General features: G+C 36.0%; 1 protein-coding gene across 2 annotated transcripts in view; it reads left to right on the plus strand.

Annotated features, from left to right (window-relative positions):
• The first annotated feature begins 4,409 nt into the window (after positions 1-4,409).
• MTHFD2L (methylenetetrahydrofolate dehydrogenase (NADP+ dependent) 2 like) overlaps positions 4,410-26,514 on the plus strand; it is a 97,995-nt gene continuing 75,890 nt past the window's right edge. The window contains exons 1-3 of one of the 2 annotated variants that reach the window (XM_081061709.1): positions 4,422-4,626; positions 17,630-17,814; positions 18,411-18,533. In XM_081061709.1, coding sequence (XP_080917835.1) covers positions 4,484-4,626; positions 17,630-17,814; positions 18,411-18,533 — 451 coding nt within the window. In that variant the 5' untranslated portion in view covers positions 4,422-4,483. Of the gene's footprint in view, positions 4,627-6,405; positions 7,690-17,629; positions 17,815-18,410; positions 18,534-26,514 lie in introns of those variants that run through there. The other variant, XM_081061710.1, reaches the window with a different exon arrangement.

Genomic DNA, 26,514 nt, shown 5'->3' on the forward strand with positions numbered 1-26,514 from the left:
TTATATTAAAAATATAAATAATTCCTATATCAATAAAAACATGAAAAAGAAAAAACTAAAATGGCTAATAACTAGAGAAACAGATGCTTCACACATTAGTAGTCAAGAAAATATAAATTAAGACTTCAGTGAATACTATTTGTTGCTCACTAAATTAAGTAAAATTAAAAAGACTGGTAATACAAAACCTGCTAAAGATGTGGCTCAATAATTCTTTTTCACTGCCATTGGGAGTTAAAAAGAAAAAAAAACCTGTTACTTTTAAATTTTTTTAAAAAATTTAAATTGTGGTAAAATATACATAAAATTTATCATCTCAACCATTTTTAAGTGCATAGTTCTGTAGTGTGACGTGAGACATTGTTATATAACCAATCTCTAGAACTCTTTTCATTTTGCAAAACTGGAACTATATGTTCATTAAACACCAATTCCCCATTCCTCTTCTGCCAGCCCCTGGCAACCACTATTCTACTTTCTGTCTCTATGAGTTTGACTTCTTTAAGTACCTTATATAAATGTAGTCATACTTATTTGTATTTTTATGACTGGCTTGTTTCACTTAGTATAATGTCTTCAAGAGGCATCCATGTAGTAGCACGTGTCAGAATCTTCTTCCTTTTAAAGGCTGAATAATACTTCACTGTATGTATATACCACATTTTGTTTATCCATTCATCTATTGATGTACATTTGGGTTGTTTCCACCTTTTAGATATTGTGAATAATGCTGTTATTACTATGGATGTACAAATATCTCTTTGAGACCCAGCTTTTGATTCATTGGGTTAAAAGCTGGATTTTACAGTAATTCTATTTATAACATTTTAAGGAATCTCCATACTGTTTTTCATAATGGCTGCACCATTTTACATTTCCACCAATAGAACCCTAAAAGGGTTCCAAATTTTTCATATCCTCACACTTGTATTTTTGTTCTGTTACTTTTTTTGGTAGTAGCCATCCTAATGGGTGGGAGGTGGTATGTCATTGTGGTTTTTATTTGTGTTTCCTGAATGACAAAATAGTAGTTGTTGAAATAGTAGCCAGAATTAAGCTTATGTTTGCTGCTAAAGTTAACTTACAAAAGAAAAACAATATATAAGAAAATAGGATTTATAGTTTCAAAACCAAATGCAATTGTTTTTGATTATAGGGTCATAATCAATCTTTCATACTTAGTACCTTGGAAAAGTCTTGTCTTCAAACAATTCCCCTCAATAGGTTGAAAAACATTTCATGTTCTCTGTAATGCCTTAGACTCATTAAAATCAACATTAATTATTGCTTTCAGTTAAACAACTAAAAATGGCAATATCACTCTTGTCCAGAGATAATCCAGATTAGCTTTCAGGGGAGTTACAATTCTGTTGGCCAGGGCATCATCTAAAAACCTGGGGAAAATTTCTTGCAGTACAACCCAGGTGACTTTAAATTCCCCATTTGCAATAACAGTAAGCAAAATGTTCTGCAAGGGTACTTTATTAATTGAAAAGAAAACCAACATGTGCAAGAAAACTTATAGTCACCTAAAACCTGGCAGTGGCCCACCAGACACATTCTCTGGTATACTTAAAATCTCTGGGAAAGGTTTAACTACACACACTAATCCTCTGGGTGGGAGTAGTATTTCTGTCAAAATCTCCTTGGAGGTGACTCTGTTGGAGTTTGTTGGGCATTTCATTCAATTTCTGCTGAGTCTAGGTTCAATTCATTCATTCATTCATTCAGCAGATATTTAGTGAGAACTTAGTGTGTGCCACCCACTGGGTTAGGCTCTGGGGATAGTGCCATGGAAGAGACACTGAAATTAGACAGTAAGCAGGCTTGCTGGTGGGACTACCTTCAAACGACAGAAGGCAATAGTTTTCTTTTATTTGATGCAGGCTGTTACCTCAGGATGACTTTAATGAGTTACTCAGAAACAGTGGAAGTTTATTTTATGTTTGAATAGAATGTAAGTTAGGTTGTTCATTAGTAGGAAATATATACTATTTATGTGTGAAGAAAAGAAAGGAGGAGCTGGCAAGGCACTAGCATGAGGCAGAGGATAAGGAAGAGCCATGATCAATGCATCTCCCCATGAGACATATTACTTGCAAGAACAAATGATGAAAGAAAGCTTTGAATTGATGAGGTTATATTTTGAAATGGATTTCTTATAAAATTTAATTAATATTCAAGAAATTACTGAATACCCACTTGTGAGGGCAGAGCCCCAGAGAGCGGTTTCCAGGCTCTCGGCCTCATGTGGAGAGGTGCTGGCTCAGATAGTGGATGGCCGTCAGCTGTGGCTGGTTGGCCATCAGCTGTAGCCATTAAGCCATTGGTCACTGATATAACTGCCTTGGCTACGGAGGGGAGCCGAGGAGCGTGAAGGAGGAGACTGAAGGAGAGTAAGGAGAGTCAAGGAGAGTAAGGAGAGTCGAGGAGAGTTGGTCGGTTGGCAGCAAAGCGGACAGCAGGTCACACATCGTGTAAACCCAGCCTCCAGTGAGAACATAGTGGTATGACTTCCCTACCTATGGCTCCGTGGGTGTTCCTTTTTGGCCTCACCATGTCCTGCGTTCTTATGTGGGGAGTGGGAGCAGAGACCTCGCAGGCCGCCCCGCCGGACAGCCCGCACGACACCACTCTTGGCCAAATATTATTCTAGGCATAATGGAGGTGCCAAAGAAGTGGATGGAGTATGGGGTACTGGGCCTCATGGATGGCATGCCTTCCTCCATTTAACAGAGAGCACAGAATACTGCCTACTTTGTTAAACTAAGAACTACTTCTAGGCAGGAATCCTTTATTCAGGACAATCACTCCTGGCCTAATCAGACCACAACCACCAGGGACAAACCTATAGCAATTCAAACGTAGAATAATTGTCTCCTTGTATTGAGGGAGACTGCATACCAGAGGAATCCAGAAGTGTCTCATCAACTAAAATGAGACATGTAAGTTATTATAGGATTGGGGGAAGTGAAATTTGAAAGAAGCAGTGTTTTTGTAGGCTCAAAGCGAAAAAGCTGTGTGTAAAGGGGCCAACATCAGGTTGGACGGCCAAGTGGGCCTAGGGGCCTGTTTTCTTGGAATTGATAGTTAAAGTAGATGTGGAATGTGTCCAGAAATCCCATATCTGAAGCTCTGTACCCTGGTTGGAAATAAAAGCTGCTTCTTTGTGTCAAATTCACTTACATCATCCAGGCAAGAGTAGGATGTTTCATTCTTACTGATACGATTTTAAACAGAAAATGTTCTGGCAGTCTATGATTTTAGAGAACAAAGGTTCCAAGTAAGAAAGCAGTGGTCAAAGAGATTGTGATGATACTTCACAACTGTAGCTTAACTTTGGGAGAAATATTGTCTCCTATAACTTTGTAACTGATTTTATCTGTGTCTGCTAATCTGTTAAAAAACAAGACAACGGGCGTCAAATGGAGTCGCTTATGCTAAGGCCATGTCACCAAACCAAAACTTAATTCCAGTTTCAGCTCTCCCAGAAATGGAATCTTAAACCAGTCAATCAAGTATTACCTAATCAGCACTAGTTAGGTAATCTGTCTAATAGACCCCGGCCATCCTTGTTTCCACTCCGTCCTGCTTATATCATTTTGCACAGCTCCTTTTTGCTACACTGGATACTGCCTGATTCAAATCAACTTTTGCTCAAATAAACACGTAAAATTTTAAAATACGCCTCACTGGAGTTTAACATACTCCAGTTTAACATACTCCAGTAGAATGAATGACTAGTCTGATTTTTAATTTTTTTAAAAGGAGGTGGTATTTTGCTTTCTCACTGCAAATTCAGCACACAACAGCAGATTCCTAGGCTGTGTTAACTTGATCATAGACTTGGAAAACGTAGACATTGGTTATTTTTTTCTTGTAAAAGTGTAAATTATAAGGTGGAGATATATAAATGCTAAGATCCAGGCCTTGTCCAGCCACGTCCCCTTCCTCCCTCTACACAATCACACCTTTGTTTCTTTCTCCAGCTCCTAAGGTATGCCAAAGTCTGACACGGGGCTTGAGAAACAAAGAACCAGTCACATCCTTCAGCGAAATCAAATTCCACGCAGCCTGGGAGGCTGTGGGTTGAAGATCTGGCTTGGGAGAAAGGGGGTGTGCTGCTTAAACTGATTAGTTTAGACTTCCCAGTGTCCTCGCTACGGGAGGATCAGCGGAGTGTCGAGTGGGGTAGAAGCCATGTCGCCAGGTCACACTGCCAGCTACCAGCCTCCCAGACTGACCTTCCCATTTTGTGCCCAGAGCGCCCGGGACTTCTTTGAGTCCAGCGCCCCGCCCCCAGCCAAGCTCAATGCCGTGGCCCCGCCTACCGGCCGTGAGCGTGGCTCCTGGCCCCGCCCCTGCACGATGCCGGTGGGACTTGTCATCCCGCGGGGCTGGGTGGGGGCGGAGCCCGGTCTGCGGCTGTGAGGACCCGAGCAGGCGGAGGTGGACTCTCGGTTTGGAAGCGGGCGTTGCAGCCATGTCGGTGCCGGGCCGCGGCTTCTCGCTGCTCTGCGGCCGCCTGGGCCCAGGGCCGGCGCTGGGCGGGAGCGCGGCGCAGCTCGTGGGGGTGCCGGGAGCGGCCGGGCGCGCGCTCCGGGGCTTTCGGAGCAGCGGCGTGAGGTAGTAGCACGTACGCTCCATCTGCTCGGGTTTGGGTGCTTCCTGGTGTGGCGCCACCGGCCGTGGGAGGGACTGCGGGGCGCGCGCGCTGGGCGCGAGCCGGGCTTTGGCGCCTGGCTCGGGGGCCGCTTCTGCTCCAAACTCTGCCGGGCGGAGCTCGCGGGCGGGCCGCGTCGGCGTCAGCCCTGGGCGCCGGCACCAGGACGTCCCGTCTTGGCAGCAGGTGCAGTTGAGTGTTTTAGGGAGACATTTGAGGCCCTCAGGAAAGGTGTCATGAAAACTCACGGTCTGCTTGTTCAAACATTGGATTTTGTTTGGGTTCGTGTTTCGTAAACAAAGGGGTGGACGTTATCCAGATGGTTTACCAGCTTTTGAGTGTTTGAATTCCTTTGTTGGTGGTAATATTGAGGTCTTTCTCAGCTCTGAAATTCTGATTGATTTCACAAACTCCGACGTGAATCTTGACGTCTCCGCCTTTTCCTATACGGCTCTTCCCGAACCTCTTCAACCTAAGATCCAAGTGCTCAGTCTTAACAGAAATTGCATCTCTTTGGACATTGTTGCTGGCTGGTACACTGCAAACAGCATAGTGCGGTTTTAACGCTTCTGCACGGGGGTGCCCGGGAACACTTCATTTACTTGTAGTTGCAAACTCAGACCTACGAAGCTAAAAATATATTCGCTTGACCCAGAGCCAGTGAGTTCAAAAGAGGTTTTGTTTTCAGGCTTTCAGGGCTACCATTGATGCGCTTTTACATGGCCAGAGATGATGTCTTAACTCGTCTTTGTATCCCCAGTGACCAACACAATACCTGGTAGAAAGTAATGATCAGTAATGTGGAAGCATAGTAGTTACTGCTTATTTAATTTAAATTGATGGACTCTCCATTGTATGCATTTGGACGTTAGTCTTGAGTAACTGAAATAACATTATTTCCTATAATTTGGGCGTAGTTTAGTTTGCGCCTAGTTTCCAGTGACTAGGTCTTTCACAATGATATGCGAGGAAATAATAGTGGTTCAGAGTTCTGGTTGTGTTCGTTCTCTTGATGTCTTAGAGATTTTGCCAGTTGGTTTGGAATTACCAACTCTCCTAGAAGTTTTCCTCTATCTACATAGGAAAAAGAGATTCTGTAGAATTCTATTTGTCTTACAAAATTGAAGGAATGATCAACTCGTCATTTTATCTATTTATTTAAATAATTTTTTAAAAAAAAATTAATTGTTTTAGGTCTTTCCAAGGTGAGGATAACCTTTTAAAATTGTACAGGTCGATTAATTTCCCTTGGTCAGCTTGATCTAAATAACCTCATCACCCCATCCTCTCCATGTATGTTGAATGGGAGTCACAACAGTTACAACCCAAACTGTTAGTTGTAGCCACTTGATTCCTGCGTATGTGCTCATCCACACACGGATAATTCAGATCTTTTAAAATGATATTTAATGGCATCTTTATACTTTAAAATAGTTGAGTGCAATAATTTTTGGAAAGCTCTTTTAATATAGCTAAGAAGTATTACTTTTGATCCAGCTGCTTTCAGCCCTATTTGATGCAAATTACAACTGTATAAAAATAAACAGTACTTTTGATAGTTATTTTTTTTAAGGCAGCACTAATTAAGTGAGGATAGGGTGGTCTTGATATTGGCACTGAATACCATATATAAAGGTGAGGTTGGCTGTAAGGTTGAGAAACACCTGTGGACTGGCGGGTCTCGGGTGGGGAGGAACTCGGACAGTGTGTTGATGCTTATTGGTGTCTCTTTTCTCTTCTAGGACCAGCAGAGAGAAGAGATTCCATCTTCCAGAGGTTGCCACTGTCTGCCTCCCCACTTGTCCCCACCCTCAGTCATCACTTTTTAAATTTATAGTGACACATTAGTTGTCTAGTTCTTCATAGTGAAAGTGGTGTAAATCCGACATCCTTCCAGTTGACTTGAAATTTGAACCTTAGTGTTATTCTTAAGTGAAAATTGTCTTTGAGTTTGATAAACTCTTCCCCCAAAGATATTGTTTTAAATTAACAGGTTTATTGCCAGTATCTGAGCTATATAGAGCCTTAAATGACAAAGTATATTTGCTTATTTTTTCATATTTTTGGCTAATTATATACTTATAATAATGGAATATATAAATACTTTTTTAATGGAGTTTTTTTGTTTTTTGTTTTTAACAAGTGTAATTTCAAATAATGTTTGATGGAATTTGAAAGTTACAAAATCTTCAAGTGTCATTTAACATTTTTCTCTCAATGGTTTTCCCTTTAAGATTTGCCATGAGTTTTTTTTTTCTTCTTTACTCATGATAAATGTGATCTTATTAATTGTAAGAAAATGTATTTGATGTCAAAGAAATAAATAAGCTCTTCTACTTGTTGCAGCTTATTGTTTCTTGAAATGAATGACCTAAACAGCCAAAAAGTTAAAAATTAAAAATTCTTGGTGATTAATTTTTTCCCATTTTGCTTTGCTGTGTGAGGAGTTTACAAATCAAAATGTCCTTGGGTTTCAGCATCATATGAGTCCTTGGCCCAGTGCTTTTTAGTTTATGGAGCCAGGCAGCAATCTCTCCCATTTGGAGGGGAGGTCATAGACCTTACATTAATGTCACGCTTAAAGCAGATTTGCAGGTGTCCTACAACAGGGACTGCCTCCAACCCTGCTTTACTTTAGATCATCCTACCTGAACTCATTTGCAGTAACTAAATGGATATCCCAAGTGTTTGTTCCATGTTTACCCTGTTGCTCAGTGATTCCTGAAAATCGTGAATTTGGCTGATCCTTTCTTTTTCTCCCTCCTGCTATAGTTCCTTTGAGCACATGTACTATTTTGGGTACGGCCCTACAGCTGTTTAGGGAAGCCTCACCTTTCTTTATGTCTCACTGCCAATGCTTTATAATTTTTGCATCTTGTCTGGCATCTTTTTTAAAAATGTACATTTTTGGAGCTAGTAAAAGACACTGGCTTATGCTATTTAAATATTCATGTCTTATAGAGTGGGTAGTTGAATTTAATAATTAAAAACAAATTTTATCAGTAAAGTTGTTCATTTTTCTTCAGATTCTCCCTTCTAGTACTTACTATTTTCTATCTCTGTAGTAGAATTACTTCATTAAAGACCCTTTTATCACATGAGGCTTGAAGGACCCAGACTTCAATTAAGATCATTACTAAAGCTGATTTTCTACAGACTGATTTCAGCCAAGATAGAGTTATTCCCAATGATTAACAAAGGCTCAAAATCGTATTTTACTTTATTGATAAATGTGGTAGGGAGTGTGGTTTTCCCATCTTACTGCCTTACCTATTCTAATGAAAATGAGATATGATAGCTATCTGGCTACAATTTTGATTTCTAGTGGTTCTTACGTCATTTTAAATTTAGAACTTAAATGTTTCACCATTTAGTGACATATATCTTAGTTTTATGTCTGTGCCCCAGCTATTCAGAGATAATATGTTCTAATATATTGTTTCCAAAATCAAGTTTTCTGATTACAGTGGATCAGCATATGAAAAATGGAGACTAATATTAATCTCAGATTTTGTTAGTCATGGTTTTAGTAATAATTTAGCAATTTCTTTAATGACTGGATCTTTGTTTTTCAAATGCTTTGAAGTTATGTTATCTCTTCACGTTAGTACCTTGATAGCATGATAAAAACAATGGGGAAAAAAGCACCAGTGATCTTCTGTGGTCACATCCTCTCGTGCAATTCCATGGAGCTTGATGAAGAGTTTTAAATAGTTTGGCTTATAGATGATTAATTTGTGTGAGGAGGTTTAAAGAGATAGGAGTTTGGACGAAAGTTGAGCTGTGAATGGGATAAATTAATGTTAGTAATAAATGAGATTTTCTATTAAGAAGTGCAATTTGCTTCAGAAAAAAACATACCTAAAAGGTATAAAACTTTGTAGTCAGAACAGAACTTAATCCAAATCTGAATTAGTGTCACAGAACTCAGGGTTGTATATTATTCAAGAAGGCTTATCCAGCTGCTCCACTTAACCTTACATCATAAGCATTTTCTGTGCTGCCATTGTTTTGTTAATATTTTATTGGCTGCATCATATTATGTTAGGTCAATTGGCCATAATTTAACCTCATCATCTTGCTGTTGTTCAATGTTTAATCCTGGGAACATATGAAATAATTTACTTTAAGATTCAAGTCATGTTCTCATCAGCATCATACCAACCAAGTTTTTTCACTCAATAATCTGAGCTCTATCTAGGTGTAATTACTATTATTAAAGAGTGTGCCAGGAACTAAAAGACTATCCAATATCCAAAGACTCATAATTCTAAAGTGAGGGCACATATATAGTTTAAAATAGATGATGGACTTCCCTTCCTTCCCCTTTTGGCTATTTATGATTGATTTTCCAATGAATATCATCTTATCTTTAAGTAATTCAATTGTGTTGTTGAAAAAATAAATTCTTAATAATATTTAATGAACCCTTAACTCTGTTAAACACTTTGCTGAGATTTTTCTTATACAGTATATCCAATAAGCCTCGCAGCAACTAAAGGAAGTAGACACTACCGTATTTCCCCGAAAACAAGACCTAACTGGACAGTCAGCTCTAATGTGTCATTTGGAGCAAAAATTAATATAAGACCCGGTCTTATAGTAATTTTTGCTCCAAAAGGTGTATTAGAGCTGATTGTCTGGCTAGGTCTTATTTTCAAAGAAACACGGTATTACTATTACCATTCAATAGACTGGGAAATAGAAGCTTAGAGAACTTAAATAATTTGTACAAGTTAACACAGTAAATAACTACTGAAGATAGGGTTTGAACCTACGTGATCTACCCAGTGCTTTGCTCTACAAGAAATTTACAATTGTTGATATATCTCCCTATTGTTTTTCCTCTTTTTGAAAACATTTATTAAATTTCGTAAAACTTTTGTGAAGCAAGAAAACTAATGTTTCATATAAATCTTAAAAATTATATTATCACATTCCCTCAATACAAGATGTTTCTAAATCTGCGACTTCATGCATAGAATTTAGGGGATCCATAAACTTAGATGGGAGGTCACTAACCTGTAATAAATATAGTATTTTCTCTAATTGGGAATGTTGGCAACAAACCACAGTAATATTAGCAGTATGTACGATGTTGCTGGTAAAAATCACAGATAATTTTAGTATCACAGAGTTGATGCAGAGATCTCAAAACATCATATCCATGCTTCACTATTTTGATATTGTGGTGGTTATTATGCCTGTAGGTTTTGTTATTTAATGCTTTTTTTTTTTAAAAAAGTGTTAACAATATTTCAGTAAAACTGGTTTCCTTGTAAACCTGTGCAGTTTATATTAAACATTTAAAAAGATTGTTCTGAGAAGGTGTCTATAGAATTCAACAGTCCATCCACGGGTTCTCATGGTATAAAGCTTAGCATCTAAGATGCTGAAAAAGCATGAATGTTGTTTAGGTAGCTACTGATATTCTAATTTACAAGTTAGGGCCCTGAAAGAGTTAAGTTACAAAACTGAATAACAGAACAAATCATACATAATGAGAACTTGCTTTACTTTTTATTGATTTACAAAAGTATAATTTCTGATAAAATTACTTCAAGGTGTAAGTAAAGTATTTAGGATGTGAAATGAAATGTTTCTCAAAGGCCAGAAACTTAACATTCCTAACTATTCATTTTTTTAAAAACATTAATTTACTTTGAGGAAAGGCTCCCTAGTACTAGTGATTGGCTAGTATGTATGTAATTTTGCCCTGGTTCCCCTGGGTTTCATTTCTATTGTATTGTTAGTTCAAACTCAAAATCTCTAAGTTATGCCCTACGGTACAAAGTAATTAAATTATATTCATTCCTGAAGAGAAATTTGAATTGGTGATGATTGTATGAGGCTTTTTCATAAAATATTTCATTGCAGTTCTAAAGTTGTGGTTGAAAATGAGATTGTAACCGATGCAGAAGCAATATGCCAAGTATTCAAATGAAATACACTGTTAATCTTGGGTAGATATTATTTGTTATTTTACTCTTTTGTGAAGGAGTATTTTGATACACAAGAAAAGTAGTGATTTTTGTCTTGTTTACTACTTTCCTTTAGTTAAGTAAATACTTCATTTAGTTCTAGTAGCCATAGATTAGTATGGTTACAGTTTATTTTTGGGGAAGTACAGGTAAATAAACAAGCTCATAGAAACAATACTAAATGCTGTTGGCTTTCTGGTCCCATATTGTTCCAGGTTATCTGAATATTTCACCCTCTGTTACTTAACAAAGACTAGGAAAGAGAGCCATTGTTGCAAATCAGCCAGTCAACTCTTGGCCAAATACTTTTATGTAAGGTCAACAGAGAACATTTCCATTATATAGATGAGGAAATTGCATGCCTTTGGGCGCTATTAAGTGACTTGTCCAGCTTCAGTTGCTAGTGGTGACTCAGGACTTCTGGCCTGGGGTGAGCAATTTGTACCGTATTGTTCTGCTCTGTTACTCATCCCCCTCCACCCATTATTTATTGCTTTCTAAGAAAGCCCACATTTAGTGCTAGCTCAGCAATGGTGGAAGAAGTACTGAAAAGGAGAACTTGTCCTGCCTTCTTTGGGGGTCATTTAGAGCATTTCTACCTTTTCAGAAAATGTCTCCTGAGCTAGTGCGAAGTGTGTGAAAGATATCTAAGGGGTCATATTGACTGCCCTTTTGATGTGTATTAATGGCAGTGTGCTATATAAGGTTTTGACCAAGCCGGCACATTTTTAAGAGTAAAAAGAGACATTAAAGTAATGAAAATGACATATTTACAATATTTATTGACTAACAAATATATTAGTGGACCTATAAGAATTCTATTCAAAACTATTTTCCAAAGTAACATTTTAAAAGGTAATTTATATCCTTACATTTTAAAACAATTTAAAATTTTTGTCTTAATTTTATATATTTAATTTTTTAATTACGTGAATGTTAAATTTTAACACACTGAATTCTTGATACACATTTACATACTTGAATCAGTTTCTTAGCCATATCTTCCTGTGTGTGGTGTGGGACTTGGTGAGCACCGTGTTCTTTAGCAGAGGCCAAAGAAAGTTCATGCAGGGGCTTGAAGCCACAGGAAATTTGGATTTTGGTTAAAACTCCCTTTTCTGTTTTTCAGGTCAACATTTTGAAGTCATGCTTGACTTCTGTTCTTTTTCTTAACACCTTGCACTCAATCTCAGTAAATTCCAGTGGCTCCACTTCAAAATAGATTCAGAATGAGACTAATTCTGCACTGCTACCCCTTCCCCAAGCCTCCATCATCTCTTGCTTGAAGAACTCTATGTGATCTGACGTCTCACTACTTTTACCTCATGTCATGTCCTCACTTGTTCTTTCCAAGGTAGCCACTGGCTTCCTTGCTTCATCAAACATGCTAGGCATGCTCTTGCCTGAAGAGCATGTACTTGACCTAGAATTCCTTTCTCCAGATAGGTCACGTATTTCCTCATTTCCTCCCTTTATACCTAAATGTCACCTGATTAATCAGAGAAGTCACACTGACCCACCTATATAAAATGGCAACTCTGGCCTCCAGATATGCCCTTTCCCTCCATTTTCCACATAATATGTTAAATATTAGGTCGGTGCAAAAGTAATTGCGGTTTAAAAGGTGGAAAAGAATTGCAAAAACCGCAATTACTTTTGCACCAACTTAAGTTGCTTTAAAAAAATTGCTTATGTCTTCAACTAAAAAAGTACAATATGAAAATGGATAATTTGTTTTGTGCACTATTATTTATGTTCCTGGTGCCTAGAATCGTGCCTGGCTCATAGAAGGTAAACTATGTATTAAAACAATGGACATGTAGTGAGATTTACCAGGGAACTGATATGATTGTATTTGGAAAAATTACAGGCTGCAGTGGAAAATGAATTGCCAGAGATCAAGACTTGAGCCAGGGAGAACTCGTAGGAGCTGTAGGCTTCTGTGGCAATACATTTGAATTCTTGCTGATAGTTAACTTAATTTTTCAAAAATGTGCATGTAAAAATCTCATTTGTTATGCACTAGGGACTGTGAGCTAGATAGTGCCAGTTCTTCCAGCCTATGGACTGATACAGGCATCCTTCCATCAGGCCTCCACTAATTCCAGGTGGCTTCATTTATCCTTATGTTGATTCCCATTGCATTGATTCCCTTAGTCACTGCAGAGCCAGGCTTGTTGAGGCTCTGCAGTGACTAAGGGAATCAATGCAATGGGCCAGCTGCTCCTGAAAATGCTCGAAGTCCTTATTCATAATTGGGTGGCTGTCTTATGGGTGTTTACCCATAAACACCAGCCAAGCCAGGCTATCTCATGACAGCTATAATTAGCAAGCTAACTTAGCATCTTAGTGCTATAGCGTAAAGTAAGCCCTATCATCCTCTCATACCCCAACATACAGGGTGCAGTAAAGTTAAATCTGTATATTGTCTCCTTGGGAGCCAGGAATCAGTTTATGCCATTGTCATCTCTGATATTCTCAGGGTCAAACACAGCTTTGTACCGTGTTTCCCCAAAAGTAAGACCTAGCTGGACAATCAGCTCTAATGTGTCTTTTGGAGCAAAAATTAATATAAGACCTGGTCTTATTTTACTATAATATAAGACCGGGTCTTTATAATATAATATATATAACATAATGTAATTAATATCGGGTCTTATATTAATTTTTGCTCCAAAAGACACATTAGAGCTGATTGTCTGGCTAGGGCTTATTTTCAGGAAAACGGTAGTGCCTAAGCCATAAGTATTCTGGATTATGTTCATTGATTGCCAGTTTCACAGTAGCCTATGAACAAATTATTGGATTTAACAGAGAATCAACTAATAAAACATGTCAGCAGCAGCATTGCATTCACATGCTATAAAATGTTACATGGAGTTCAGGTGGTTTTGTATTTTAAAATACAGATGTATGTTCTTTACTGTAAGAGTGAATTCTAGCACATTAACAGATAAACCTGCTTCTATAATAGAATATTTTACCCTGATGAATACTGCTGACACAATTTATGGAAAGTATTTTTTTTTTACTACCTTTTAGAAATGAGTCATACTGGAATTAGTTGCTGTCTCTGCAACCCTTAGTATTTGCTAATATAGGAGGTTCTTATTCTCTTAGTATTAAAAGGCTATTTGAATTAATTAATAAAAAATGAGCACCAGAAATTCCTAGTAAATAGTGAAAAAATTTGTTACTTAATCTTTAAAAATAAAATTTAAGCTCAAAAGTAAATGTATTTTATTAACTTCATTTAACCTATCATTGTAATTATGCACAAATTATTAGAATGTGCAAAGAGAAGCTCCAAAAACTCACTCAAGAAAAAATAATCTGAGTAGCTCTCTGTATTAAATAATTTAAATTCATAATTTTAAACCTTCCTGCAAAGCTCTAGTACCAGATGGCTTCATAGGTGAATTCTACCAAACATTTAAGGAATAAATAATACCAATTGTACAGAAACTCTTCTGCATATTTGAAGAGGATGGAATACTTCTTAAATCATTGTATGAGGGCATCATCACCCTGACACAAAACCATACAACGACATTACAAGAAATGAAGGCTACTGACAAATACCTCTCATGTACATCAATGCAAAAAAATTAAAATTTTAGATGAAATCCACAATATCCAGGTTTTGACAATTTTGATGTAAACAGTATTCTAAGAAATGATTCTGAAATGTGGCCTAGGGATACATACATCAACGTTGCCTGGGAAGCTTGCTGAACTTGCAGGTTCTCAGACACACTCATGAAAGGATAGGTACAACATGACCAAGTGAGGTTTATCCCAGGAATGCAAGGTTGGTTTAACATGTGAAAATCAATCAATGCAGTTTACCATATTATCAGACAAACCAAAAAAAAAGCCATGTGATCATGTCAATAAATACAGGAAAAGCACTTGATGGTATCCTGATACAAAGTCTCATCAAACTAGGAATAGAACTAAATCATGGAACTAAATATATAACCTGAACTCATAAAACTTCTAAAAGAAAACACTGGAGAAAACTTGGTGACCCTGAGTTAGGCAAAGATTTCTTACATCCAACACCAAAGACATAATCCATAAAAGGAAAAGAGATTGAAATACATCAAAATTCAGAACTGATCTTCCAAAAACAAAACACCACACAAAACAGTTAAGAGAATGAAAAGGCAAAACAGACTGAGAGAAAATATTTCAAATCACATATCTGATAAAGGACTTGAATATAGGATATATGAAGAATTCTCAAATTTTCAATAATAAGGAAACAACAATTAAACAATGGGCAAAATATTGAATTATACAATCACTCAAGAAGACAGATGGTAAATAAGCACATGAAGACGCTCAACATTATTCATTATGGGAATACAAATTAAAAGCACATATGAGATACCACCATATAGGCATTAGTATGTCTAAAATTTAAAAGACTGACCATATCAAGTGATGACAAGTGTGTGGAGCAACTGGAATGCCCATATACTGCTGATAGAAATGTAAAATAGTACAACCAGTTTGGAAAACAAGATGACAGTTTCTTACAATTTAAACATGCCTACCATATGATTCAGCTATTCAACTCCCAGGTATTTGCTCAAGAGAAATGAAAGCATATGTGCATACAGTGACTTGTACATGAATATTTATAGCAGCTTTATGTGTCATGACTAAAAACTGGAAATAACCCCAAAATCCATCAATTGAATGGATAAACAAATTTTGATATATCCATACAATGGAAAAATATTCAGCAATAAAATGAACTATTGATACATGCAACAACATTAATGAATCTTAATTATGCAGAGTGAAAGCTGGATAAAATGGAATATGTAGTGAATGATTTCATTTTTATAAAAATCATGGTAATACGAACTAATATAATGACAGAAAGCCAGATCACTGGTTGCCTGGGGATGGAGGGGGTGCATGGCAGGGACTTGTGGAGTGGTGAGATTACAAAGGGATACCAGGAAACTTGGGAGTGATGGCCATGTTAATTTCCTTGATTGTGGTGATGGTTTCCAATATACATACATTAAGACGTCAACTTGTACACTTTGAATATATACAGTTTTATTATATGTCAGTTATATTTCAATAGAGCTATTACAAGATTAGGACAGTGGAGTAAGAGTGATACACTGATTTACCTTGTTCTTCCAGGTCTTGAAAGCTATTAAATTTTTAGTGAAAAGTCGACAAAATTAGAAGCAAAAGTAGAGTTTACTTATAATTATCTAGCAGTAATTGTATTGTCTGACCAGTTTATTTGCTCAGTTAATTGTTTACCCAGGGTTATGGTTGTTATTAAAATATATTTTTGCATTGAATTGAAGTGGTTTCAAACAACATGGTCATGTACAAGAATATTTGTGTGAACTTGATAGACGTGCATATTCCCAGTCTTCACCCACTGGGACTAGGGATTCTGAATCGTGGCTGTGGTCGTGGGGTCTGGGAATCTGCAAGTTCAGCAGGCTTCCCAGGCCATTTTGATGTATGGATCCATAGGCCACATTTTGGAATTGCTTCTTAGCAGAAATTGTTTACATCAAAATTGCAAAAACCTGGATGAACACTGGGGACTACTACTGGGTCCAGACTGAAATAGCATATTGTTAATCTGGTTCTCTCTCTCTCTCTCTCTCTCTCTCTCTCTCTCTCTCTCTCTCTCTCTCTATATATATATATATATATATATATATATATATATATATATATACACTGTATATATATACTGTATATATATACTGTATTTATATACTGTATTTATATATATATAGTGTGTGTGTGTGTGTGTGTGTGTGTGTTATAGCTATATCTATAGATATAGATAACCAACTTACTAGAGAGGGCAGCTGACTTATTTGGAAGGGGCAACAACTTTGCATTTTGTGTGTTGGCTGATATTCATGGTGCCTACCCTCATTAGAAAATAAAAAGTGTACAAATACTAGAAAGAATTAAAGTAATATAAGATTTTCCTTCTTCTTTCTCCTCCTCCTCCTTTTCTTCTTCTTCACAATAATCATTGACCTGCATTTGGCATTTTGTGTAATAATCATGAGCTACAGATCATGCTTTCATTTGGCCTTTTAATAGTGAAAGGACAGGGGCAGCAGGAAGAAGGAACCATTTTATATTTTATTAGGTAACTTTAAGAAATAAACACACAGAGTAACATAATTCACCACTCTTTAAGTTTGACATCATGGAGAGCAAGTCCCATAATGCATTTTCTTTGTGCCTTTCCAGAGTTAGATTTATGTCATCTATCAAAGTATAGCATTTCTTACCTTCTTAAGTATAATGCTTACGTAAACTGCCAAGAAGTAATGTTTTTCCATTAGAGCCATGGAGTGGGGAGCAACTGAGCCATCTGTTTACTGACCTAGTCCCTACAGTAATCATTGACAAGCATGGCAAGACTTGTCCTAAGGCTGTGGAATAAAATTTTCCCTTGAGTAAGTTAAAAGAGTTGTGTAGTAAAGAGCTCATGACTTCACAGTCTTGTGCAGGGTGCAGGAATTGAGAATGAGTAGACTTAACCTTAGAGTCGCAAGACTGTGGGTCCATGTCTATACAACATGGTGCAGGGCTTTGGAGATGGGTGACAGTTTTAACTAGACTGTTTATCTTCTGACAAAATAGCGGAGAGCCTTTAATAGAGCCAGTTTTATAGTCCACATCTTGAGTATATGGTTTGATAATTTAAAAAAATATATGAAAATTATACACAAATGTATACTATAGATAGATTATAATATAGATCTAAAAGGGAGAGTTGGAATCTCATAAAATTATAAATATTATTTATCAGCCTGAAGAATGGGTGTCAAATATACTTTAAAAAAATTCAAATTTTGGTTCCTCACTTAGAGAATCATAGATGTTTTATTTACTCTTGTATCTTAAACTTATGTGGTTGAATGTCCTTATTGTCTTTTTAGTGCTACATGTATTCTTTTGTTTTCCATAGACATGATGCCATTATTATCTCAGGAACTGAAATGGCCAAACAAATCCAGAAAGAAATACAGCGAGATGTGGCATCATGGATTTCCCTTGGGAACAGAAGACCTCACCTCAGTATCATTTTAGTGGGTGATAACCCAGCAAGCCATACATATGTCAGGAAGAAGATCACAGCTGCCTCTGCTGTAGGTAGGGACGTTTTAGTTGTACTTGTTACTAAATAATGTTTTCAGCTTTTACTTCAAAGTGAAATAATTATGAATGATAATTGTCAAATTAGTGCTATTGGAATAACATGTATTGTTCTTATGGATTATTTGGTTACCAAAGTTTATATTCATTTCTTACTAATTTTCTTTAAATTACTTATCGAATCAATTCAGTGTGATTTTAGATCCTATGGTAAGACGTGAGAGGAAAACTTTACATTTAAAGGGCCCATTTTTATTACATTCTTTAATCAGATAATAAACCTGGCCAGTTCACTGCATCAAACTTGGCCTGATATTGGTGGTGATGCTGTTCGTGTTTTTACTGTATTTAAATTCACTAATAGAAGCTTATCACAAGTAAGTGCGATTTGCCATATGGGATACTGGGCCAAAGAATGAATGTGACTCATGAGAAAACATCTGTACTATTTGATGGTGCTCTGAAAATCGTTTTTGTAGAAGGGCCTTTCCTTCCAGTGGGGCAGGAGCAGAGGAAACCAGTTATACACTGCCATCAATGAAAAAAACTCATCTTTGTTTATCAAGTAATTTTCTACGCTTATTTTCTTCCAGGTATCTGCAGTGAGATCATTCTAAAACCTAAGGATGTTTCTCAGGAAGAACTTTTGGATATAACTGATCAGTTAAACATGGACCCAAGAGTCAGTGGTATATTAGTTCAGTTGCCACTGCCAGGTATTTAATGCTCTTCTGTATGTCTGGTTTGGTTAGAAGAAAGGGCATCTTTTATCGTTATGTCATGACACTGCAAGTAATTTACCAAAACCTGCTCAGAAAGGGACTAGCTGTTATACTAGCATGAAATAGGCAACAATTTCTGAATGACATGCTCACAATGATTGAAATTGTGAAAGAAAAACATAGGCATTGACAGTACATGCAGTCCTTGCTTTACGCAATTGTGCAAGACCATGAATAACTACAAGCTTAAACCGGGCAAAGCGATCTTAATAATCAAGGGCAAATATAACAATTGTTCTGTGACCTTTAAAATGTTTTCTCAAAACATTATAATTCCTCACTGCAGTTTATAAATGAATAGGGAAATGAAAAAATAGTAAACCTAATATCTGTTCAGTGCATTATATTTTAAAATATTAGAAACGTTGAGAAGTAGAGTTTTATTTCTTCGCAAAAAACTTGTCTAGAGGAGTTTTAACAGTACTTGCCTTTTTCTCATCACATAATTTATAATATGGAGAAAGTATGTTTTCTATGCTTTGGTGACTTGAACTGTTACATTTCTTTCTAATTTCGGATCAACTTCTATTTTGTCTTTTGTATTTTCAAAGTTGTGAAATATCTCTGAATTTCTTTAATGTGAAGTTTTATGCTGGTCACTTCCTCTGGGACATTGTCATTTTTTTGTCCTAATAGCTTTCCTCATTGATGTTGATAAGTTTGCCTTCTCTAAATTCCTGTGGCTGCGTAGGTATGTAACTCCAAAGGACACAGTGTCAACATGCTAGGGTCACCTACCTCTTGTACAACCCATTTATATTCCATTAGAATCCTACTGAAGCGACTTAATTTTTTTACATTCATATTTCTTATCTTCACTTCATGCTGACCTAGGTCTCTCCTATCTTTTCTTGGGTGTCGCCATTTTTCATCACATCCAATTTAAGTTCCAGCATCAGCACATTTTGTTTCTTTGCTGCACATTCATCTTTATAGGCTAATTCCATCTGTCTGTTATCCACTTTTGCAAAATGTCATGTGAATTTATCACTGGGAGAGAAGGAGGCAAAACGCTTTGCCGTCTTGGCCGTCTTGGTGTGAACTGAATAACCAAGATGTGGTGACCAATCATCACTGATGGACTTTGAAAGAAGTGACATGCTGGTAACTGCTCATGATGCTACATCTGTTATTTACATAGTGATTTGTGGACCAACGAGCCAGCAGATCTTATATAATTACTCACAGTTAATATACCACGATAACTAACATTTGAACTATGTTGTTGGAAGACTGGTGTTATTTAACTAAATGTGGCTCTGAAATTTGCACATTTTCAACTGAGCAAAGCACGGACTACTGGTTTAGTATAGGTTACAGTAGTTTTGTGCAGTTTTGAGTGCATCTGTGAGTTTTGACTCTGCATGGGATTTTGTATGATATTAACATTTGAATTTATCCAACAATATAACTTAATATCTTAGAATATGTTATTAGTTGGTGCAAAAGAAATTGTGGTTTCTGCAATTATTTTTAACCTTTTAAACCACAATTACTTTTGCACCAACTTAAGATTACTTTTGTGCTGATTAAATTATACCAAATACATTTAATTCCCATATGGCTGCATTTTTTAAAAAATCATAAAGTTGGCAAGGATCTTAGAAGTTATCAAGGTTTCTGCTTCTGATAAATAATACTGTAGATTCACCATGTTAAAATTATTGTACTGGTTTATCACGTATTTTTAGAACTAGAAAGGAAATTGAAATTCAGTACATACAACGCCTTCATTTCATATCATAGGAAACTGAGGTCTAGAAAATATAAGGGACTTATTAACATCACAAAGCTGTCCGAAAAATCGTGACAGTGGGTTTGGCTCATGTGAAAAAAGAATGTGACATGTGACAGACAGTTTGGCTCATGTGAAAAAAGAAAAGCAACAAACTCCTTTTTGTGCTATATTTGCCAAGCAATCTACTTATAGTTTGCAGTTTTTGAAATGTCCCCCATCAGTGTTTGTACTATATTCAAATAGTTATATAAAGTGTCACAAATTTTTCAAATAACCACATTAGGTTTAGTTTGTCTTAAAAACATTAAATTTGTATCTGTAGAAATTTTACTGCCTTGAGGGCATCGCTCCTTATTTGGTGAAGCAATTAGCCACTAGATGGCACTGGTGACCTACCTGAACTGAAATAAATTGGCGTGAATCCTGAGTTCATTTTAAAGGATGAGAAGCGTGGAGCCCAAGGGACCAGGTTGATAACAAATATCTGGGTGCTCTGAAAAAGGGCAATTTTCAATCTAGCTGAAAAGCCAGTAATATACAAAATAATAGTGGCTCACATTTATTACATTAAGCATTTGTGTCTCAGGCACTTTACATTTATTAACTCATTGAATCCTCACAATAATCTTGTGTGTGAGGCTGGAGCTATTATTGTGCACATTTTACTGATGAGGGATTTGAGGCACAGAGAGGTTGTGTAACTTCCCCCAGGATCACAGAGCTGGTAAGGAATTGCACTGGGACGTGAATCTTTATAGGCTGGTCACTCACGACATTACTTCTGACCGTTAGCACCCTCACCAGTGTCTCTATGTTGGCTGGTGAATAACGTGTGCTTGTGTGGCAGGTGTTCCTTTATATGGATTACTCTGTTGAATCTTCAAAACAGCTTTATGGGTAGGAATTATTGTCTTCATTTCACAGATGAGAAGACTGAAACACACAGGTTAAATGAATTGTCCAGTATTACTTGCTAGTAAATGGTAGAGGCAGGATTCAAATTCAGGCAGTCCAATTCCAGAGCCTGCCTTCTAAACCTTTATTAACCTATGTTATGTTAGTTAAACTTTAACCTTAACCATTAGGTTAAGGTTAATTTATATGTTAACCTTCTTAACCAACTTGATACTGCCTCTGTGAACATTACAAGCCCAATGTTTCAAACATTTACATACATACAAGTTGCTAGTGCTTGTAACTACCATCTCAACGAGAATTACTTCATTATTCTTCCTTGCTTTCCACCCTTGTAACCTGTTTTTTATGGATTTGCCCTGCTCAATAATGATGTTTCTATCATTCATAATTTCTTTTTGTAAGGTTAAAAACTGACAACCTTTACAGAATACAGATATTAAATATACTATTTCTCTGGCCTGAAGTGGCCCGTGTTTTAATTTAGTAATCATATAGTGAATGGTACATTCTTGCTAGCAGAAAATACCCTTCATCTATGGATATATACAGTCTGGGTTTGTAATCTGGCCTTGTGATTTACTGATTGTTATTTAATTGATGAACTTTTTTTTTTCTCATTGGAAAAGGGGGATTGAAATTTTATCCAACTCATCTGGGACATATAGTTTGTTAATAGAAAAAGATGGTTAAAGTAGGAAGTCATAAAATAATGCATATTTACCTTAAACATTGTATTATAACATAAAATATTTAAATTCTCACTTATCCATCAATTTTTTGATGTAGATCTAAGACTCTTTGGAATCTACTGATTAGAATTTTGTATCATCCTCTGGCATTAAGAATACCTAATGATTTACTGCCTTTAATTTTCAGTTTGAGGTGAAGGTATATGAGTGAAAATTTGTCTAGATTTTTAAAATGTCTCCCATTCTTCATAGTTGTCTTGCCCTATCTAAGTCATTACTGATTCTTTTCAGTTCTCAAGAGTTTTTCCAAAACATTCAACTTAATTTTTTTAAAAGTAACAACTATTTTCTTTTCACATTCCATTGTTATTGTGTTATACCATTTTAAATTAAAATACGTAATTTACTTCAAAATAACTGGCAAAAACCGACTGGGAAATATACACAGTTGTTTCTTGATTATCATGAAACTCAAATGGTAAGGGCAGGAGTAGTTTATTAACTACTCTCTGATATTCTTTCAGCAAGTCCTAGCCATTAGCCTGCATGTTTTACAGAAGAAATGGAACAGATTGGTCTTTTTGTTAGGTTGGCTATATGGACGTGGGTTGAGATAACCTTCCTTGTATATATCTTATAGGATTGTTATAATGAACCAATGAAACGAGGAGCAAATGAACAAAGGAAATGATTCTAGTCAATTATACCTCCACTTTTCTATTATTTGGTTAATAGTCTGAATTCCAAATTATTTCATGATAAGAAATCTGAGATTATTTTTTACAATTAGGGCAATATCTTGAGTGAAAGAAATTCCAAATTAGGACTGTAATGCTGATGTTAGAGAACAAGGTTGCATAAGGATTAAATAGAATGTACAGGCAATTTCAATGTATCTCATTTGGGTAGAAAGCAAAGGAATGAGATAGAATTCTGGCCTTTTTGGTGGGAATGGTTCTGTCACAGGCTAAATCCCTGATTATGTTCAGAAGCTGTGTGATTTTGGTCAGGATTGGAAGTACTCAGGATGTAGTTGTGTGTCCACAGTCACGCAGCCTAGCAGTTTGCCCTGTGCTTGTCCTAAAACTAGGGAGAAATAAAAATAATCATAGGCAGACGCTTCCCTACGCCTGTCCTGTGTATAGATTTTATCAGTAACAGTACGTCATCATTTTTTAGGGCCAGAAAGATGTCTGCTATTCATGTTATATGTTTTTCCCTTCTAATTAGGTATCATTTGCTTTTAGCTTTTATTGAGTTATATTTATTAAACTGGTATTATATTAAAAGTTATATCATTTTTAGAGTATGTATCAGTATGTAGAGTAAAAAGGTGGAAAATGTTGTTGTTTTTTTAACACTGAGAACCGGTGACATTCTTTTCAAACTAAAACAGTGAAAGGGAAATTATAATATCCATGAGTTTGAAGCACACTGCAATTTTGCTGTAATATGGGATTTGGTGCAGACTGAATTTTTTTTTTTTTAATACTTTATGAAAGCATTCAGCTGTAAGACTGGAAAACAGAAATCAATGAAATTTTAATGTCGTATTTTACAACTTCTTCTCCATGACAACAAGTATTAATAGTATCAATAATGGCAAATATTTACCATTTACTATTGATAGGCCCTGTACTAAAGTGCTTTATTTATATACAAAAAAAAATCACTTAACACTCACAACAATCATTAGGTGCTATTTTTTAAATCCGTGGTTTATAATTAAGTGAACAGAGTAACTTGTGTAAGTTCAGAGAGGTAGTGAGTAGCAGAGCCAGGAGACCCAAATACACTGTCCTTTCAACCATAATCAGTCATGCAACAGAAACTGTAAGACAAGCGCCGAGAAAGATGCTTGTTCACACCTTCCTGTTTGCATGCTTTCTAAGAGTCTACTTCTCATCTATTTCTGAAACAAAATTATTAGGCAGAATGGGAAGACTTACTCCATCTTATCTGCTTTCTAAATTACTTTCTAGAGTACTTTTTCAAGTATTACCTTACAATTATCTAGTTTGGAGCCTTTGAGGATTAACATCTTCCAATTTATGGAAGGGAATTGAACAGAGAAATAACAATGAAATGTAGGACGAAAGGATTAAATCTGGAGTAGGTGAGTAAGAAGAGTTAGAATTCACTGTAGATTTTTAAAAAATAAAAGATTTTTTTAGTAATTAGTAGACATAAAAATCTGGATATTAATGTGTAGATATGTACATTTGACTAAAAATTGATTCATTTGGAGAAAAAATAGTCTTTCCATAACTTGATTTTTCATTTGAAGGAAAAAAAGTTTTTCCATAATTGGTTTTCTTGCACTATTATAAAAATTATATGTGCAGAACACGTATTACTCTCTTTTAAATGTTCTTAACCAGAATGGGAAATTTTCATCATCCTGGACTCCTTAATGTTTGAGAACCATTTATTGTGTTTATTTCTAAATGATTTATAAAATTTTGACTTGACCTTTGTTATAGAATTTTCCCCCTTTCTCTATGGAGAGAAACCTCAGTTCTGTCTTTGGGAATTTAGAACAATTCCTTATAGAATATTTCATTACTTTTTTAGTAATATGTTTTCTCTACTAGACTATTAGTTCCACCAAAGCAGGGAGAATTTCAGTCAACATTTTATTCCTGAAATTCAGCTTGTATCATGGTAGACTGTTGGTGAATGATGTTAAAGGAATGGATGAAGCCTGTAGGTTTTCAGCCAGTGCTTTTTTGTTGTTGTTGATGTTATTCAAGTCTCATTCTTCTCCATATTTTTTCTCCATTTGAGAGGATAGTGTGTAAGTTCTTCCATTGATTGAGATTTGGCGAGGACCTTATGTCCCCATAACCTTGAAAGTTTCCTATAGCTATACTAATTACTATACAGATGACATGCTAGGAAAATGCATTTATTTTATTACTTGACTATTGTATATGTTTATAGTTGCATTTTATTTTGTAACTTGAATAGAACTTTGGGCTCTGACCACTTAACTACATTGGTTATCTGTCAAACATACCAGGGCTGACTTTTTTCTAACCTTCAGGTCTTAGTTTAAATACCGTTGCCTCAGAGAGCGCTTCTTAGCTCACACCCTCTGAAGTTGTTTTAATTCTGTCATTCTCTATGTCAGACCTAATTTTTTTCTGTGGCAGAGACAAACAAAGTTCTCTAAATATCCATATGCCCCCTTACACTTCCCAGCTTCTCTTGGCAAATAGGTTGGGGCCATATGACAACTGGCCATTGGACGGACAGTAAGGGGAAGTGACGTTTTTGAGTCACTTCTGGACTGTGATGTTTAAAAGCTATTGTGCTCCCACCTCCACAGCTCTTTTGTTGCATTTATCATGGAACCCAGATGTTACAGACAGCTGTACATTGCAAAAGGGAACTGAGATTCTTATGGAGCGTCACATGAATAAGAAATAAGTATCCTTTCATAAGTGACTGAGATTTCAGATTTAATAAAAGGCCCCATAAATTTGATAAAAACTATAAACCCACAGATCTAAGAATCTCAACAAACTTCAAGCCCATGAGATATGAAGAAAACTATACCAAAGAACACCATAATCAAATTGTTCAAAACTAATGTGATAGAAAAAATATTGAAAGCAGGTGGGGGTGGGGGGTACATTATATACAGAGGAACAAAGAGAAGGAATACAGCAGATTTCTTGTCAGAAAAAATGTAAGCAAGAAAACAGTGGGACATCTTGATCTTTAAAATACTGAAAGGAAAAAAAAACCTATCAAGCAATAATTCTAAACTCAGATGAAATGTATTTTAAAATGAAGGCAAAATAAAATATTTTTTTCTGACATCAAGACAGGGGAGAACCCAGACAGAGTTGAAAATAATTACCAGCAGACCCACAGTTTTAAAAATGTTCAAGGAAGTACTTTAGGGAGAAGGAAGTAATACTAGATGAAAATATGTATCTATCCAGAGGAATGAAAAGTACTGGAAATGGTAACTACATGAGTAAATATATACAACATTTTTCTTATTATTCAAATCATTTTAGAATATAATTGATGTTCAACCAAAATAAAAATAACAATGTGTGGTTTGTTAACATATATGAAAGTAAAATATATGACAACAATAGCATAAAAGTCAGGTAGGAAAAAATGTCGGATATTGTTATTAGACTCGTACATATGTGAAGTGATATAATGTTACTTGATGATAGACTGAGATTAATCAAAGATGTGTATTATAAAAACAAGCAGCTGCTAGAAAACAACAAAGATTTATAACTAATAAGCCAACAAAGGAAATGAAATGTAATCATTAAAAATATTGAATTATTCTAAAGGAGGGAAGAAAAAAGGGAAAGACAACAATAAAAACAAGTAGCAGTTGATAGATTTAATCACATAAAATGTAATGTTGTAAATAACCCAATTAAATGTTAGACATTTTTAGTGGATAAAAAATAAGACCTAACTACATGCTGCCTACAACAAACACACTTCAAGTATAAGATGCAGTGAGGTTAAAAGCAAAATCATGGAAAAGATATATTATGCTAACACTAATCAAAAGAAAGTGAAGTGGTTA

The sequence above is a fragment of the Rhinolophus hipposideros genome (genome assembly GCF_964194185.1).
Source record: "Rhinolophus hipposideros genome assembly, chromosome: 1".
In the NCBI taxonomy this organism is placed as follows: domain Eukaryota; kingdom Metazoa; phylum Chordata; class Mammalia; order Chiroptera; family Rhinolophidae; genus Rhinolophus; species Rhinolophus hipposideros.